Raw genomic sequence first — 19816 nt, 5'->3', positions numbered from 1 at the left:
TAACAAAGAGGCAGGGGGAGGAGGTGCAGGCAGGGAGCAGGCAGCCTGGTGGAGAGACACATAGACTCTGATGGAGGAGAGCAGGGATTCATCTGGGATTACTTAACAGCTTACACACACACACACACACCGCCGTGCGCGCACACACACAAATGCGGGCAAACATACACACACAGATGCTGGCATAAATAAAAACACTTTCTCTCTGAGGAACGAGAGGAAAATAGGAGCGCTTACAGGAGAAGTGTTTTAAAGGAAAGGGTCTAATTAGCAAAGCAAGACGCCAGAGCCTGGGGGACACACTGGGCAGAGCGTGTGTGAGTGTGTGTGTGTGTCCTGGCTTGTGTCTGAAGCTGAGCTCGTTTGTCCATCTCTGTGTCCCCTCCACACACACACAAACACACATACTCCCAAAGGGGAAAATATGGTCCATGGACAAGAACAGAGAGTCCGAGTTGAGGAAGGAAGCAGGACAGTTAGTGGGAAGTGTGTGTGTGTGTGTGTGTGTGTGTGTCTGTGTGTGTGAGTTCTGAGTTGAGTCTCCACATCTGGGTTGCACACATCTCGCAGACCCCTTTTTTGGTTCACTGTAAGTGTGTGTGTTTGTGTAGTCAAGAGAAAAGTGGGTTTTTTTTTCCTTGATCTGATTTTCAGGGGAATTTTGGTTCCTTTTACTGCAACAATATGATGTAAATTGTACACAGATTATATTAAAAACACTTCATTATTAGTCGGGCTGCCCCTTGAAAGTCAGAGACCACTCAGGTCAACTAATATTGCTTCAAGTCAAGCTGTCATTATTTTTTGTTTTTTGGGGTTTTTATTTGCTACTCAGTGTGCTGTGCAGTGTACTTCTGAGGACGTTTTGGTCCCCAGATTTTTCTCCTAAGTGAATGCTCTTGACTTTCATGCTACTCTTTTGCAGCTATGGACATGCAGGCAGCAGCACAGAGTGAGAGAGAGAATGCACCATAAGGTGAAGAAGTGGCGAATTTACAGCTCACAGCAAGTTAATACAACATAGTCTTTAGTATGATATCTTGTATCGGCGAAAAATGTTGTTGTACATTTCCAATCTGTTGTTAGCGTCGTTAGCTTGTCAACTCTATCACATGAATGTTGTTGAGCCTTTTTCAAACTAGAGTCGGGTACAGCCCTAATCATTTGGGGCATTCTTAAATTTTTTTTGGTTCATTTCACAGGCACTTCATAACCTTTTAAAGGTCTTCAAAGTGGCCAAAAAAAGGCAGATACGACAGTAAGGTTTTGATGCTGCAGCAGAAGAAAAGAAAAATGAACTCACCCTCAGTGTCTTTCTCTTTGCTCTCCCTGCTCCTCTGCTGGATCTCCAGCTCTGCAAGCTCTCCCAGAATCTCCATACCGTGGTGTGGTGGAGGGCTTGGGGCCTGGACGGCAGGTACAGGTGGGTACAAGGCATCTCTGGTGGCACAAAGAGCCGCAGCGATCAGGAGCTCCAGGCTCCACATGTAGGCCCCTTGGAGCTGGGCTGCCGAGCTCGTCGCGGAAAGGAGGACAGAGTCAGAGGACGGGGAAGGAGCAGGAGAGTTACACTTTAGTTCCACCAAGTCCTCGTCTGAACTCCCCTTCTCTTCCTCTTCATCCTCAACCACCTCTACATTCTCTCTGTCTTTGCCTCCATCGTCCTCCACCTCCTCTTTCTCCTCCTCTCCAAACACAGAGACAGTACATTCTGCTGGTTCAGATCCCATCTTCTCTCCCGCGTCCTTCTCCATGTCTTCTTTTCCATGCTCCTTATCATCCTCCTGCTCTTTGGATAGTTGGGACTCCTCCAGGCTGGCCTTCTGGCCCGGGCAACCTGGAGAGAGCTCTACTTTTAGGGTTTTGCCTGTGGCTGTGGCCGTGCAGGCTGGATCTGGGACTGGAGTTGGGGAAGGGCATGGCGGCAATCCAGAAATCTCGCTCTCGAGCTCGGAGCATCCTTTTGCTTCCACCCTCCTTCCCTCCTTCTCTTCCTCTGCAACTCCACTCTGGGATTCCACTGCTTCACAGTCCCTCCCATCCTCATCGTCCCTCCTCTCCTCTTCTTCGGTGAGAGACTGGATGTGGCACGGATGTGGGAGGGACTTGGAGTTGGGCTCTGCCGGCTCCGCCTCCGCTGTGGCTTGTTCGGCCAGTCGAGCTTCAGGAGGTGAGGGCCCAGCCTTGTAACCCATGGTGATCGGAGGGTAGGAGTAAACAGGTGGCAGATCTGGACAGCAGAAGAGGACAAAATAAATGTCAAATAGGTCAAGAACAGCTTTTGAGCATCTGTACTATACCTAAGTATTATTTTTTTGGAAACTTATTATTTTGACTCTTTGTTATTTGTTACATTTTCTTTAAAGTCAGCTGTTGATTTATTTTTTCTTTTTTAAAATGTGAGTCTATAAACATGATTATGCAGTTCTGTAAGTGGTTTGTTTGATGAAATGGTGTTCCCGTTCCTCAACCTCACACATGTACTACTCAGATTGGGCATCACAGAAGAAGAAAGCGTGTCTGTTTGTGTTTTTATGGGGATTCCTGTAGGCTTTGCAGCATATTCGAGCTTTTCATTCTACAGGTTTTACAAGCAAGTCGGTGCATTCCGTCAGATGTTTTAGTCATTATGTTCTGTAAATGCATTGTGACAATATACAGCAATGCATTGGGATTTTGTAAGAGATACTTTGAATGCTTGAGTATTTTTAAAAGCAAGAGCACTTAACCTCAAGTAAATAGCTGGACACAGCAAATTTCAGTTGTATTAGAGTAATATTTGACCAGGAGTATGTATACTTTGACTCAAGTAATAGAGTTGTGTACTTTGTCCATCACTGCAAACTGTACATAAAATTCATTTACAAGCATCTAGAGAAAATAGAAAATCACAGTCAGGCCCTTTCCCTTATAAATTCATTGCCTTTCTGTTCAGGCAGACAGGATGAAGCACGTGATTACAGTTGGCATAATACACTGACAGCAGGGTGCAGAAAACACAGGGAGTGTGTGTGCTCATGTGTGTGGTGTATATTATATGTACTGCATGTGTGTGTAGGAGTGTGAAAGTGTATAGATCTATGTGGGATATTGATGACACCCTGCCGTTTTCCTGTGATTGCAGCACCGGCCCTGTCACCCCTGCGCTCCTATTATTGATGGTATCCCTCCGCCCCCTGACAACACAGCCAGATGAATGCGTATCCTTCCGCCTGTACTTCTCAAGGACCCCTGAAGGATAAGGAGGGCCTGTCTGAAGATTTTCACTGACCTTCCTCTTGTGACACACATGCAAGCTCAGACACACACATGCGTGCACGCTGGCAGGTCACACATACACACACTGAGTGCCCATATGCTTTCTCTGACCTTAATGGCTGACCTGCCCGCTGTCCCTCTTTAGCTTTCACAGAAAAAAATTGCGTGTGCGCGCGCACACACACACACACACACACTCACTCAAGGACACACAGAGCAAGGGATCAGCCATGCTTCAAACAATTTCTGCAAAATCAAAAGAATACCACGCTTCAAAGACCAGTGCTTCATTTCTGCAGAAGCACCCTCCATCTCTATCCCTCTCTTTTTTTTTCTCTCACACTATGTCAGTCTATCTCTGTGCCTTTGTTTCCTTCAGTTCTTCTTTAAATTAAGACATTGCATTCATTAACCAATTTACACACTCACCTGGCTCTAAGGATTGTGGGTAGTCCTGAGGTGGCTGTCCCTCTCCTCTGTCACTGCCCCTCTCCAGGCCCTTAGAGAGATGCGAGGGAGCGGGGCTGAGTGCCGGCGATCGAGGTGCTGCTGCAGCCGGGCTTGGCGCAGGAGTTAGAGGGTTCGGCGGGTGTGGTCTCCTGGACGGGGAGTGGTAGCAGGGCGACTGACGGCTGCTGGGACACATCCCCGGAGACGGCGTGGGCGTCTTGGGTGGAGGAGGGGTGTGCGAGAAGGGTTTGGCCACATGAGAGGAGGTGGTGGACGAAGTAGAAGATGAAGAGGATGGAGTTCTGGAGGTGGGGGATTCGTGAGGAGAGTCCTCTATAGTAATGGCTTGCTCCTCATGTTTTCTCTGTGGAAAAAAATAATGCCTTATGAATGAAATAATCCTCTAAATGTTTGTAAAAACATATAATATTTCATATTAATTCAAACATTCCAGCTATTGTGATTCAACCTTTTTAAAGATTTTTAAAATATTTTTGCCTTTATTGGATAGGACAGAGTGACAGCGTGAAAGGGGGAGAGAGAAGTGACGACATGCAGCAAAGGGCCGTGAGCTAGAGTTGAACCTACGGCTGCTGCGCCAAGGACACTGCCTTCATAAATGGGGCACCTGCTTCATCCACTGAGCCACAAGACGCCCTTTCAGCCCAGTTTTTGATCTAAAAACTTGCTCAAAATAAATAGGACAAAGGTAACCCTTTCAAACGTGAGCAAATTAGCTTGATTTATTTCAAAAACAGCAGACAATGAGCAACTTAAGAAACTACCCAAAAATTAGAGCGAAATCGCTAAAAGTTAAAAGAAAAATCACCTGAAACTAATTGACCGAAAAAATAAAAAAATCAGGAAGTGACCTGAAAATGTGCTAAAATAAAATAATTCTAAATAATAGTATTAATTTCTGATAATTCTAAATATTGTTTTTCAAGTGTTTTTCCTTAGTTATCTGATATTTTTTAAAGATTCTCTCTGTCTTTTTTTAGCTAGTTTTGAGGCGATTTTCTTGTCACCTTTAACTTTTTTTTGCAATTACCCAGAAATTTCATGCCAAGTTGCTGATTGCCTTTTCCCATTTTTCTTTTTAAAATCAAACCAATTTGCTCAAGTTTCAAAGGGTTAAACACAAACAGAAATACAAAAAAAATCCTGACAAAAAAGCCTTAAGAAAAGAAGCCACACGGTTTGATTGCCAAATGATCTGGCAATGTGAAAGTGCAAAAGCACCACACTAACGCCTCTTTATCAGTGAAGCCTCAATACCAACAAAAGGAGGAACTCACTGGTTTGAATAACTATTGCTGACTGCGACATTGCATATGCTTTTTCTCTATGTGTTGAGAAATCTGTGCTGAGAGATCTCTAAACAAATGATAGGCGGTGTTGTTTCTTACTCCTGACTACTCAAGGGAGGAAGATGAAGTGCATTTGCACAAGTTTACAGTATTACCACACTTCCTTATTCTCATTTTCACACAGTTTCACAATAAGTTACCAGTGTTTCACAAATTTCAACTACAGTGTAACATCTCCACACATGTTGGGTGGGTTATATCAGTATTAGTTTTACCTGTCCCAAAGAGTGGCGCTGCATGTGCTCCATGGCTCGTTGCTGCTGCTGTTGGTGCTGATGCTGCAGGGCGTACAGCTCCTGTTGCCGTAGGAATGAGGAGCGGGAGTAGACGGGGTGATGCTGGAGGTGAGAGGGAGGGCCTCTGCCTCCGTACACAGGGGGCCACAGTCCTGACTGCTCCAGAACGTCTGGAGTAGGAAACAGAGAAAAAGAGACAGATGGGACAAGATACTCTGAGGACTTTTATCTTCTGTATTGTTGGACTTCCCTTGATCATTATTCATTGAAATACAGAAGACCATCTTTTTGGAACAACTTCTTGCATCACTACAATCAATCTCGACATTATAGTTATTTAAAGACATTCGAAAAGGACTCTTATTTACAAAGACTCATAGGACTTCATTGATTCATTTGTTATGCATTTTACTGTGTAAATGCAAACGTTTTTTGTCTTATTGTTATCTAATATGGGAGGTATTTCCATAAGGAATTTTTGGCATCTAACCTCTTTGCCACAGTGTTTAAACCTTTTAATTTTATTTTCTGTCCTTTCAACACATACATTTTTGTGCACATAAAATTAAACTAAACAAAAAAATCTTTTTTAATTTGAATCATAGAAAATTGGTAAAAAATGAAAAAGTGGGACATTTCTAAAGTCAAACTTTTTGAATAAATAATAAAAGAGAAATAGTAAGTACAGAAATATTTTCATGTCTGCTGTGTCGCAGGAAAGTCACAAGGAGAAATTGTGTCAATGGACTCTTGTACTACTCTTTTGAATATGTGGGATCGCAGAGTAGCTCGGCCACCTTCACTAAAGATGTACAAACTGTGACCTTTATGAGATGTTAGCCTCTGACATAATCAATGAATGCATGCTTCACATCCTCCATTCACCTCCTTTAACTCTTTCTATTTCCAATGGTGGTGTTTCTCTATTCAGGGAAACACACATTTTCTCCAAAGTCCCACCCTGGGCACACATAAATTCAGACACATACACACACACACACACACACATACATACACGCACACCCACGCACATACAACACATCCCTCCTTGGCTGCCTTGTCGCTGGGAACCTTTGTTCTGTGAGATTAGCCTGAGTGGGCTAATGTTTCCCAGGGGAAGGGTTCAGTGGATGCACTTCCCCTCTCTGCAGGAACTCCCACGGAGCGAGGCAAGGGAGGCGGGAGATAATTAAATTTCACAGCCTGTTTGCAAAGCAGCATTGATGCGCGTGCGCGCACACACACACACACACACACCCATATTCACATACAAAGGCACACACACTCTTTTCTCTCTCTAGCAATGGCAGAGATGTACAGCACAACCCTTAACACTGAGCAGTGTCTTATGTTGTTCCAGACATGCAAACTTTAGATGTCCAAATGCACGTGCGCGCACACACACACACACACACACACACACAAAGTCCAGTGCTCCACCACGAAAGAAATAAGATGAGAGTTAAAATGGTTTGCATAATGCTGGGCACATGCAGAGGGGGGCAATGGAATAGCTGCTCCCATTAACGAAGCCATAAAACACGGTCCCACTGACAGAGGGACTTAGTTGAGCATTATATTATGATTAGCCAATGATACTAAAACTCTGGGAGAGAAATGGCAGCAGCTCCGATGGTACAAACGGAGAGAGGGAGGGAGGGAGGTAGTGGGCAGTAAGTACGGGTAGACAGCGATGTATACGGGCTCAGCTGGATGTGTGTATTGTTGTAAAGGGAAGCTACGCATACCGAGATGATGATGAGGCCCGGGTTCTGTAGGAAGAACCACCAACGGGGAGTTGGGGTCTTGAGTGAGTGACCCCAAGACGGGCTGCAGAGGGCTGGGCAGACCTGGCGGGAAGCCAGGGCTCATTCCCACGTGGCTCAGACCTGGAATAAAGATACACACATAAAACAGTCAAATGAGGGTGACATTTAAATACTCATTTTACTGCTCCAAAAATATAGTGGTGTGTTTTTGGATTTGGTTAACTAAAATCACTAGTGCTAGTTGAGCATGTAGAAAAGAAGAAACTTTGGGTGCTTGCAGGATTAATATGTAGTTTCAATTAAATGCTGATAACCACCAATAACGCCCATGTAATGGAGTGATAACATTCCTAATGAGTGCCACATAACACCCTGACTGATGTGTGGCCTCAACAAACAGTAGAGAACATAATACTCTTGAAATGGAGAGTGTTGAAGGTGCAGACCTTCTATGTATAAAGAGAAGCTGTGCTTACTAGCACAGAAAACATCATGTGCTGCTTCCACTCTACTCACTGTATGAATGCCCCATCCAAAGGGAGGGACTCCCTGTCCTTTGCATCCAGTGGTGGTGAGCCGGGTGAGCATGTGCAGCAGGGTCCGCCCCTAGCCTACTGGCCCCTCCAGGAACCAAGAGGTGAGAGGTCAGGTCACCGTGGCAACTACTGGAAGGATGGATCCTGGCAAACTCCACGCGATCCTTGTTTTCCCTGTCGTGGTGTTAGGCGGAGTGAACTTTGTCATTATCTTGATTATCCCTCTCATTGTCACCATCATCATCACCACCATTATTATGATCATTATCTTCATCCTTGTCATCTTCATTACCACTACTACCATTATAATCATCAAGAAAAGGAAATGTGACGGCAACAGGAACAGCCATCATCTTGTGCCTGGTCTATGAGTTCTCATTATATGTTTTCTTCCCTTAATATGACTACATAATAAGAGCCTGATACTTCAGAGACATCCGTATTAGTGCCCGTAACATTAATGCACCACATCTCATCTTAGAGAGAAAGAGAGAGAGGGGAAGAGAGAGAGTGAGGGGGCACAGAAATACCACATCAAAGGGTGAGAAGAGTAAATGGAGTGAGGGGATGAGAGAAAAGAGAACCAGAGCCTCAGACTGGGAGAGAGAAGCCGAGAGAATAAAAGAAATGCAGCTTATCAGATGAGAGGAAGAAATGAATAGATGCTACCGTATGCATGTGTGTCTATGTGGATTTAAGTGTACCTGATGATCATTTCTCTGTCTCTGTCCAGGTGATGAAGGCTGATCTGTTCCTCTGTCATCCTCTTTCTCTCCTCTGCCTCCCGACCCAGAGGATACACAGGGCGTGACACTCCTGAATTGTAAATACAATCAGAGCAAAGTGCTTATAGCAACCGTCATCAAACAATATCATAAGATATAAAGGGGCCTCATGCAAGAATTGATATACAAAGAAATTTTCTCTTATTTTTTGCTTGTATCCATAATTTGTTCTGATTTTGTTAGTACCCACTGATTTTGGGGATTCAGCGATGTTTTCTTATTTTTGCTCTTTTCTGAGGTTAGAGGAAAATTTTACGAGTGGTTGAGAACACTCTTTCCAAGAAAAGAGTAAAACATCTCATTTTCACAGGCCACAAATTGTTGCCCAGAGCAGGGAAAAATAAGTTTTACATTTGAGGAACATTTAAAAAATGCCTGAATATCCTTTAATCAAATCTAGATGATGTTTAATTTCAGGGCTAAAGAAATACTATACTATACTTTGTCCATCGATCCCAGTTACTGTAACTTAAGTTAGTGTGTGTTTCTCTGCTGACCAGTGCTGGAATGTAACAAAGTACATTTACTATAGTTCTGTAATTAAGTACAAATCTGAAGAACTTTTACATTACTTGAGTATTTTAATCTCATGCCACTTTCCAATTCTACTCCACTACACTTCAGAGGGAACTGTCAAACTTAATTAATTGGCAACATTTTTATAATGATTTTACAATAAAAAACATTTCATGATTCCAGCTTTCCATATATACTGTATGTATGAGGAGTTACTGCTTTTCCTTTTATTTTAATTATTTTGTTTTCATTAAATTTATTTAATCGTCAAATGTTTAATTTTATGCATACTTTTAATTCCAATATTTCAATCTTATTTACTTTGTGTAGGTTTATTTTCCAGTACGTCAATTTTACTACTACAGAAGTGTTTATTCTTACAACATTTTTTGGTGCCATCTCTCCAGTCTTGGCCATGTGCCAGAGTCTTTGCACATGGCACAAAAACCTTCCTTATATAGAGTTTAGGGGGCGTGACCTATGCTAATAGGTGACTTATGGTCAAGCGGGATTCAGCATTGGGCACACCTGGATAAATGCAAGTTTGGATGGTTAAGAGCGTTTGGTGCATCTATTGTTGACTTCTCTTATATTTTCTCTTGCCAGAAAATTAAAAGAAAATATAAGAGAAATTAATGAGAATGTTTCTGCATGAGGCCCAATGTTTCAAACATGCCTACTTCTGAAAACACACAGCACTGAGGGCATACTGGTCACATCTTCAAAAGTCTACCTGCCGATACACATACACATAATGTCATATAATGAGGTTCATTACATGCAAGAAATTGTACCTTCCTTCTATACCTAGAAAGCTTCAATATGCTGCTTATATTTCCAATATAAAAATGATGTTCTACAATTCCTAGGACAACCACTGCTCGTGTAAAAATCAAATTCTTTGCAATGAACCTGACCACACCACTACCTGTTCTTGGGTGTTTAATGGTGGATTTTTCTCTTAATGCAGCCTACAGCACAGAAATAGCATTAATTGACTTTCAGCGCAGTAATGATGTCTGACCTTTCATGCTGGGCAGCACCCTACCCTGTCGGCTGTGTCCAGGGGTGTTGTCTGGGGAACGATGTGGAGGTCTGGCTACCGCAACCGCAATACCCACCGGAGGCTGGCGTACCTCCCCCTCACCTGCCTCCCCCGCCTCCTTCCCACCTCTGTCCCCCCTCTCTCCCTCGTTAGTGGAGCCTCGGCGAGGAGGGAGCGATTGTTTGGGAGGATCTTGCGGCAAAGTGTTGCTTTTAGCTCCTCCTCTGTCCCCCTTCTCTGATCTCTCTCCACTCTGCTTAAGGCAGCCCAGACCTCCAAAGGGGCCCCGCTGTGGCAGCAGCAAAGGCTGCTGGGAGCTGTAGTTCATTAGGTTCTTCATGGCACTGCCCTCGCCCTCAGTGTTGTGCGATGAGGAGCGGGATAGAGGTGGAGGCTGCTGAGAATGGTCACTGTTTTGAGCTCTGGTGCTGAGTCCTCTGACTTCACCATTACTAACTGATGCATGATGGGAGGCTTTTCTCTGGTCCTCTTGGTAGCGAGCCCCCCAGGAAGGTGCTATGTGACCTCCGTCTCTTCCCCTCTCTTCGGTACCTGCTCCGTGGCTGCTGTGCTGCTGGTGCCGTATCCTTGCAACCTTCTGTCCCTCTCGCTGAGATGTTGCCCCTGACCCCACCCTCCCATCAGGAGGAGGACCTGAGTGTGAACAGTCCCTGAAGGGAGGAGTGCTGGTGTCGGGGCCATTCTTGGGTGTGCTCTGTCCAGCACCAGGGTGCGTCCCCTGGGCCTCTAGTGGGAGCGAGGGCCGGTAAACATCGTCCACAACCTCAACATCTCTAAAGGATGAAGATCTGTTAAGGCTGCAGGACCGCAGCTCTGACTGAGAGCTCCCGTTGGAGCTGGGTTTGTGGAAGTGCTGCGTCTGGTGGCTCCAGTCTGGAGGTTTGTCCGCCTTGCCGTACCCCAGCTGCTGCTGATGTGGCTGCGATTTGTCTTTCTTTTGGCAACTACTAAGCCGGCTAAGGTGATGAGAGGGACTTTCATAAGATCCTTCTCCACTCTTTTCATCTGCCTTTCTCCCACCTCCTCCTGCTCCACGACAGTCAGTGGCTGCCAGATCTCCCAGTGGCCCCACTGAGGGCACGTAAGTTGGCCCAGTAACTTTCGCCTCCCTGCCTCCTGATGTGAATGCTGGATCTTTGGAGGGCGTCAGTGTAAGAGGTGCTGGAGGACAGTAGAACTCAGGATGGGGATGGTGATGTGCGTGGTGTAGCCATCCTCCTGCCACTGTGGAGCCCATGTGCAAAGCATGAGGAGGAGGTGGCGGTGGGGGAGGAGGAGGCATGGAGTAGGAGGCCACAGAGTGGGGGTTTGGAGGTGCCAAGATGGCTGTCGCAGCAGCTGCACCTCTTCTCATACATTCATTGGAAGAAGCCGAGGATTCACTGATCCTCATCTCCCCATTTACAGGTCCGTCCTTGGAGCACCTCCTGCCACCTCCAGATGGAGGTCTACTCACCACACCACCACCACTGCAGCTGCTCAGTGCTCCTCCCTTCCCTCCAGAACCAGTCTCTGCTACCGAACCACTGGACAGTTTACAGGCACTCATGTGTTTTGTGTCCTGGCTGCCCGAGTCACTGTACTCCTTGTGTCTATCCAGAGAGTGTCTGTGGTCCTCCTCCCTGCTCTGTGGTGTGAGCTGAGGAAGGAGGGCATGGTGAGGGTGGGAGTAAGCTTGGTGGTGGTGGCTGGATGGAGTGGTGGCAGCGTTCGTCTGAAGAGGATGGTGATGATGAAGCTGATGCTGTTTGTCTTTGCTGTCCTGGTGCCGCTCCTTGCTGCTTGATCGCTCCTTTGCCTTTGACACAGATGAAACTCCTTTCTCACCCACATCTTTGGCGCTCTTCCCGCCTCCGCCCCCATTGTCCGTCTCTCGGCTGCAGGAGCCAAGTGGGTGGCCTGGGGCAGTCCTGGACAGTGGAGGAAGGCTGTGACTGGTGGAGAGCAGAGGGGGCTGGGGAGGAAGACCTCTCAGGTAGAAGTGATCTGGGGAGAGAAAGAGAAAAATTGAAGGTTTCTTGAAATCTAAAGAGATTTAAAAGGGACTTTTTGTGCTCATTTTCAGGTTCATACTTGTATTTGGCTTTCTATTGGGTCATGTGTACATGCTTTTAAGGTAAAAAAACACTATATTCTCCTTATCCTGTCTGAAGTGAAACACCCTCTGTCTGACAAGGCTCTGTTTTAGTGCCTTTCTCTTTAAGCTCCCCACCTGAAAAAGCTCAGTCGGCTTTTATTGGAAATTTACAAAATTGGCAACCAAGATTATATGTTTCTCTGATGTTAGCATGTACCTGCATTTAGCAGCATACCTGCAGCTGGGAAAAGACTTGAGTATAACGGCACTTTCTCCTGTTAAAAATTACCAATAAAACCTTCTATACCCAACCAGACATGTTTCAGCAAGAATATCATGTGAAATTAAGGAGAAATTAACTACATTTGCAACCAAGATTTCGTGTTTCACATTACATACATATGCTTACATCATTATTTGAAACTTTGGCCACATTTAACTCTTTAAAACCTAGATCATCATCACTTTTCTTGTGCTGCATTGAGACGCTTTCACAAGTACTTTCATAATCTGAGGAAATGTTCTGCAAATTGCAAAATAATAAAAAAAATATAATTAGCAGAATTATATATCTAAAATTACTTTAAAGAACTGCCAATTTTTTAAGCATTTATACCATCATTTCTTTGTTGCACTTTTTTGTTTGTTTTTTAAACATTATTTGGTGGGTTTTGTGTGTTTTTTGTGCTAATTTTCATCACAATCTTTGGGGGGGATCACTAATTCTTACGTTTCTTATTGCTTTCTTCCTATGTTTCTGAAAAAAATCAAGCGAACTTGCTCAGGTCTCAAAGGGTCAATGTGAACATCCAGCATTGTAATATATACTGTATGTATGACAGATAAAGAAAATCATGATAGGCCCCCTTTAAATTTTAGCTGCAAAATGTATTAAAAACTTAACTTTTCACATTGTTTTATTAAAATTACTGTATTTACATATGTGCATTTATATGTGTAAAAAAGAAATGAAAAGTCACGAACTTGAAAAAATTGGCCCCGGGTTACCAACTGTTCTCATTTCTGTGGTGAGTGCTGATTAAGCAGTTTGGGAAGGTATATATATATACGGCTATTTTTTCTCTCTGTCACAATCTCACACACACCAACACCTACGTACCTTTCTGAGTTTCATAGAAGCGGTGCTGTCCATAGAGACCGTTGCTATGGTGATCCAGGGGACTCATGGGGAGAAAAGGAGAAGCAAGACTTCCTGAATAGCTGGGGTACCCTGTCAGAGGGAGGGAGAGGGAGAAAGAATTGATGTCTCTCCGCAGCGTTGACATTCAGCAGCCCTCTAAACAAACAGTTTATCTCTACAATCTATCATGAAATGGGGCCATTTTGGAAAACACAGACAAAAAATATGGCCAGTTAGTGCTACTTTCACCATAAATGCACTTTTGCACAAACACGCCACATGAGTTGACATTATTTACAGTGGACAAAGTGGTGACAAAAACCACAGCAGACAGCTACTGCCAAGTGTTTGCAGCATTTAACTGGATGGAATTTGCTCTTCTACAAAACACATTTTTCCCAAACCGAAGACAAATAGTATGAAGCATCGCAAACCCCCCCTCCTTAACACACACACACACACAAACAGAGTCCTCCCAGGAGGTCACAGGGAGGTGAATGGTCGTTCCACTCTGTTCCTTGTCTTCAAGGACGTTGAACTGCATCCTACGATAGAGGAGGTCTTGGTGGTTTTTGTTGGTGGGGTGAATGGGTGTAGTGATGGGTTCGGGTCGGTGTGCATGTGGAGCTGTCATGGTGGTGGTGGTGGTGGTGGGGGGGGGTGTAGTTAGGGGGAAATATCAGCAACATCACCACAGGCCCAGGCACATATACAACTACACAAACACTACACAGGACGCACACAACTCCACATTATGGGGCCAAAAGGCTCAGATTGTGTGTGTGTGTATGTGTGTTCTCCAGCAGCTGGTTTCATGCCCCACAGAGTGTCCTTGCCGGCCCGTTAATTGGCAGCCGTTAAAAGTTTAACGGTGGTGGCCAAAGTAAACAGCACTCCATAAAAACTCATCCTACGCATTCCACAGTCGCACTGCAAAACCACCAACACCCCCTCACTGCTCCCAGCATGTGTGTGTGGGACTCTGTGTGTCTGTGTGTTCATACTGCAACGTAAATGCATGAATGTGTACACTCCACTGTGTGTTTATGTGTGTGATTACTCTGACTGGTTAACAACCAGTGACTCTAAATGGCGACAATTAGCCAAAAGGCTCCATCAGCCATCTAAAGCCAATCCCCCGGGTAATGATGAGTGATAAAACTCAGGAGGGAGGGAGGGAGGGAGGGGAGATGAGACGGAAGAAGAAGAAGAGGGGAACAAAGACGACAGAGGGACATGGTGTGGAAAAAAAGAAGACGGAGGAATAAAGGAAAGACAGTAAGGAAGGGAAGAAAGGATAGAGCGGGTTAGTGATTGAAGAAGCGATGTAAAGACAGTAAAAGTAAAGGAGACACCAGAAGAACAGTGCTGTCAATATGAAAAGCCCCCAATCTGGTGCTGCTGTGAGGTGTATGGAGAGGGGAGAGTGTGTGAGTGTTTATGTGTTGCGGTGGCTGTGTGTATGTGTGGGGGGGTGGAAGATGAAGGAGGAAGTGAAAGGGAAGTGGAGAGCTTTGAGATGGCTGAGATGAGAGGAAAGAGGAAAGGGAGGTAAGAAGACGAGCAAGAGCACAAAAAACAAGGACAGGTGTGGGAGAGGGAAAGCATGCGGGTGAGAGAATATGTGTGTGTGTGTGTGTGTGTGTGTACAAGAATGTGGGAGAGAGAGAGAGGGAGAGAGAGGGAAAGAAAGACGTGTGTGTGTGAGGGAATATGTGCTGTTTTTCAAACAACTGTGCATTTCTTCGTGAATATGTCTCATCTGTGACTGTGTGTGTGTGTGTGTGTCTGTGTCTGTAGTGTGTGTGTAGTATGTGTATCGGCCAGGTTTCTTCTCTCTGTGCTGGCTACGCTCCACTCTCTGGACCGTGGCCAGCTGGCAGACCGCCTACCGGAGCTCCCTGGCTTGAATTCTTAAAAACAATCATTTGTAGTGTGCGTGCGTGTGTTCGTGCACGAGAGCACGCCTGTGTGTGTGTTCAGACATCAAAGCCGAGCCACACAGACACAAAATCTGTCTCCCTCCACACACACACACACACACACACTTCGCCTCTTTTAACTGTCGCTGCTCTCTCTCACGCACGTTCACGTTGAAGTCCTGCCTCTGACTCTTTCTATGAATCTGATTTAAGACAGTCACTCCGGGCGACATTAGCGCTCATTTTCGGGGCTTAACTGTTGCTATTTATCGCTCGATGAGCTGCAAATGAGGCAGTTGTACAAACAAAACTCTTGTCTCCTTTTAAGCTTTAAAGCTGCATCAGGAGAGACTTCTATGTGAAATATAGCACAGCCCTTCTGAGTTAATTTGAATAGTTTAAATCACAAATTTGGGCCGCAGTGGAGAAGCGTCCTGTCTCTGCAAGTGCAAGGCTGTGTGTTCAACTTATTTGCCCAAATTAAATTCTGGCATGTACACTTCTTCACCAACAGGATGTGACACATTAAAACTTATAGGAGGGAAATAAAAACGGTCTCGTAAACAGCAGTGTCCTCCAGAAAAAGATGGGCTCTCGGTGTTTTGCCTCTCTTGCTCCTCTGGTACAAAGCAATTAAAAGTTGATGAGTTTTCTTGATTGCGCCAAAATTTTGCTTCTACAAACTGCGGCAACTGGTGGAAAGGTGACAGGTAGACAATTAACTCGTTATGTAAAATAAGCAAAAATAGTCCCTTTTTTTCACAGCAGACATTCTGACCTGTCATCGCAGGAAAAGCACAGGTGTAAGTGATAACCTTAATGATGGCACCATTTAACCCAGCATTCATGTGGTTCTGAAATAATCGCCCCTCCCCCCCAAGTTGAAAAAACAATTCAGAAAGCAGGCAAACATTTTTGTACACGAGGTGCTGAGTTAACATCATATATGAAAAAACATGGCAGCAAAAATAAACGTTCAGTTGATGGTAATAAACTTTTAATTAATTCACATTCTACGTTTAAATTTTTGGCTCTTGTGTTTTTTCTATTTGGTTGTAACCGCTGTCCACATATAATGACCTAGATTAGTTAGAAAGGTTATTAAATAGCATGAGTCAGGTAAAGCAATATTTTAGTTGTTTTGGGAGATGCACTGGTGCAGCAACACGTCTGGGGCTAAATCACTTTGTAACATAAAGACTCGTATATGTTGTTTAAATGTTCTGAGTAATAAAGTACAATATATTGTCTTTGTAGCGTCCATGTTGTTTCCACATTACAGTTTAAAGATCATGAAACCATCAAATTGGGGGGCACTGAGTAGCTCCGTAGATGAAGTAGGCGCCCCATGTACGAAGGCTAAGTCCTAGCCGCAGGGGCTGTGGGTTGGACTCTGGCCTCGGCCCTTTGCTGCAGGTCACCCCCCCCCCCCCCCTCTCTCCCTTCCACATAGTCTGTCTTATCAATTAAAGGCAAAAAAGCCCACAAAAATAATCTTAAAAAAATAATAAAACAACAAGTTGGAAGAACTTCTCAACTGTGAAAAAGGGACCATGTGAGGAACATGTGAATGCAGCATAAGTGTCCCCTTAAGTCATTCCTGTGAGTCAGCATGCAAAATAACAGGATGCTGACTCACCTAAATGGAATGCAGTCCTAATTAATGTTACTGATTACACCTGTGCGTTTCCTGCTATGACATGTCAAAGTGTTATTGAAACAGCATGTTAGTGCTGCGGTCAGAGAACTGGTCAAAGAGTTTTCCTTGGTATGATATCAAAAAAGTCAAATAAAGTTAACACCAAAAGCTGACTGGTTTCCATTTAATTCTTTTGCAACAATTTTTGGAGACGTCAAATATTTCCCCTAGGGCGGCGTCACTGGGTGTTATCATTTACTCGGCTTGCGTTTTGTGAAAAACTGACGAAACGTGAAATTCGAATTCTGACCGTTTTCGCCGTTAGTTGAGAAACACAGCCTGTGGCGGAAGCTGTCTTTCTGCTGAAGCCTTTTTTTGGAGGTTATCTGTTTAGACTCATCTCGCTGTCAAAAGAGAAATTCTCTCTCTTACACACACACACACACACACACACAGACACACACATACCTGAAAGGGACAGATAACTAAGTCAAGCTTTGACCACAAACGGTTAACAGCCGAAAGAGGACATGATGCATGTGGATGCGCACATTTTTTAGTGTGCGTGTGTGTGTCTGATCAGGAAGGGGGCCGTTGGAGGTCGGTTAGCCCAGAAGGGGCCCTGAAGGTGGGGCTGCGGTCAGAGGGAGGAGGGGGCTGTGAAGAGGGAGAGGATGGTGGAAATGGGGGTAAGTTTCAGTCTGTGTGTGTGTCTGTGTGTGTGTGTGTGTGCACGCGGGGGGATGTAGGAGCTCATGAAACCTAAAACTCACCCCGAAAAAAGAGAGCAGTGGGCTGAGAGATGATTGAGTGAAAAGAGGGGAGTGAATGTAAGGAGGCTGCAGCGTATTGTGAATTACTGTCGGTCATGATGTTATTTCTGGGCTGCATGGAGTGTATTTGTGTGTTTGTTTGTGTGTGTGTGTGTGTGTGTGTGTGTACGTGGCAAGAGGAAGAGGAAGGTTTTGGTCGTGCACCATTTTTGAAAGCATCACTGCGCTCAAGCTCCGAACTAGAAAACCACCACAAACACAAAGCCACATGCTTGCTGACATACACAGTCAGAGTGTGTGTGTGTTTCTAAAAGTAGCATCATCTGAGGCGTCACTGCTGTGTGTGTTTGGCCTCAGCTCAGTGTTGGTTAAACCACTTAATGGCTCCATCACGATCTAATCCCAAACCAAGACCCTGGATTAACCAGAGACCCAAGCACTCTGGGCTGCTTCCTGCATGTGTGTGTGTTTGTGTGTGTATGTGTTTTACCTTCGTGTGAGTGGGGGAACCAGATAGGGGAAGCGCTTGAATGGGGTCCAGGCCTGTAGGGGGGGGGGGACGGGGAGGCAGCAGGTCCCGAGGGGGGAGGGGGGTGGGAGGGCGGAGACCCTAGACTGCTGGCCAGGAAGGAACCCATGAAGGAAGCACCTGAGAGACACAGAGGCCAGAGGTTAGAGAGGTGCTCACGGATAAAATTTGACTCTTGTAAGAGGAGGGGTGGGGTTTTTACTTGAGCTGTGTTTCCATCAAAAGCTTTTGGTATAGTACCTTTGGAACCAAAAGTAGATCATACAAACAGGTACCTAGAACCTAGACCTGTTTAGCATTTCCACCACAGACAGTGCTTATACATGTAGGCAGGGTTGTTGACACTACTATATTTGAAACCAATGTGCATTTGTAATAAAAATGAAACTCTTTCCGTCAGTTTTTAGAATTTGGAATATAACAAAGTGCAACACATAACTTTGTTTAAATACCTTTAACAAATGTTCAATCAAAACGGAAACTTTCAATATCAAAAACAGAAAGTTTCAAGCAAATTGTTTTATAAAGTCAAGTGAAATTTTAAATAAAAACGAATAAATAAAAATATCTCCCAGAGGTTTTACAAAGTAAAGTTCCTCCCATGCTGAAACTTTCTTTGCACTTTTTTGATGAATTAATTTTATCAGCAATCTTTAAAATAAAACGCCGATACAGATAATCGCCAAAACACCAAATATCGGCCCAATAATAGGGCAGGCTGATAATTTGTCGACCCCTAGAGTGAAGTCCACGGAACTGGGCCTTACAGCAATATTTTCAAAACAAAAAAGAGCAGGTTGGAGTGAGAGTTTCTCTCAATTAGATATTTATAAATTGCTGGTTTGTGCGTTAACTCCTTGCCAGACAAGAGCAGGGGTTTAGCGCTGCTGGAGCGCACCGGAACAATGCTCCGATACATTTTTTTCTCCAAGAGAGGATTAGAATATGCTGTTCACATAATGTGGTGGCAGCTAATGTACATTTTTTAAAACCTTTAAAGATCCACTCATTAGTAAAAGCGCATGTCGTCCAAGGAACGATAAATACAGATGGAGTACATATGTCATATTGAAATTTAAGGTGTGTTGGTGGATGCGCGTTGTCAACTCATGCATTGAATAACATTACAAGTAAACGTTCCACCTTAAAAGTTGCCAGCTGTCAAACCAGTCTTCAGCTGCTGCTAGGGGCTGCAAACATTTCATTTTATAGTTACAGTTTACAAATGTATGAAAAAATTGTCCCAGTATGAACAGTGGTTAAACCAGCCACAGTTCAGTCCTGAGCACAGTGTTGATTCTCATTGATCAATGAAAAGACTGCAGTGGTTCTAGCTCCACTTTTTAGTACCAAATCTGTGTGCTGGGTACCCCAAGAAGCAGGAGAGGTGAAAAATCGGGACCATTCCAAAGGTACTAAAAGTACTATCCACAAATTTTTACAATGGATATGCAAAAAAATGCGTACCTAACTGAACCGAACCGAACCCACCCTTTGGTGGATGTGCCCCACTAGGTGCCAATGAACAAGCAACACCACAGGAGCATTGAGAAGGTCTTGCGTATGGCTGTTAAAACGAGAAACAGCAGCTGTACAGTCCTCAGAAGTTAAAAACAGGAAATGTTTCGTGCTTTCTACATGTCTCAGTTTTTCACACTTATTTGAGAATGTTTCATGCGCATCTGCTTTTAAATCCTTTGACGATGCCTGTGATTTTCCATATGTGCACAGATGTACTTGTGTCGCTTG

At 44.4% G+C, this 19816-nt stretch overlaps 1 protein-coding gene across 5 annotated transcripts in view; it reads right to left on the bottom strand.

Moving 5' to 3' along the window:
• bahcc1b (BAH domain and coiled-coil containing 1b) overlaps positions 1–19816 on the bottom strand; it is a 76831-nt gene that overhangs the window by 22912 nt on the left and 34103 nt on the right. For 4 of the 5 annotated variants that reach the window (XM_042507340.1, XM_042507338.1, XM_042507341.1 and 1 more), the window contains exons 3-11: positions 18029–18187; positions 13184–13294; positions 9945–11972; positions 8324–8435; positions 7600–7793; positions 7063–7203; positions 5294–5484; positions 3688–4072; positions 1304–2230 (exon numbers count right to left, since the gene is read on the bottom strand). In XM_042507340.1, the coding sequence (XP_042363274.1) occupies positions 1304–2230; positions 3688–4072; positions 5294–5484; positions 7063–7203; positions 7600–7793; positions 8324–8435; positions 9945–11972; positions 13184–13294; positions 18029–18187 (4248 nt within the window). The remainder of the gene's footprint in view (positions 1–1303; positions 2231–3687; positions 4073–5293; positions 5485–7062; positions 7204–7599; positions 7794–8323; positions 8436–9944; positions 11973–13183; positions 13295–18028; positions 18188–19816) is intronic. The other variant, XM_042507342.1, reaches the window with a different exon arrangement.

This window comes from Plectropomus leopardus, chromosome 19, assembly GCF_008729295.1.
Source record: "Plectropomus leopardus isolate mb chromosome 19, YSFRI_Pleo_2.0, whole genome shotgun sequence".
Lineage (NCBI taxonomy): Eukaryota > Metazoa > Chordata > Actinopteri > Perciformes > Serranidae > Plectropomus > Plectropomus leopardus.
Note: the sequence above shows the minus strand (reverse complement) of the source record. Positions and strands in the feature narration are given on the sequence as shown.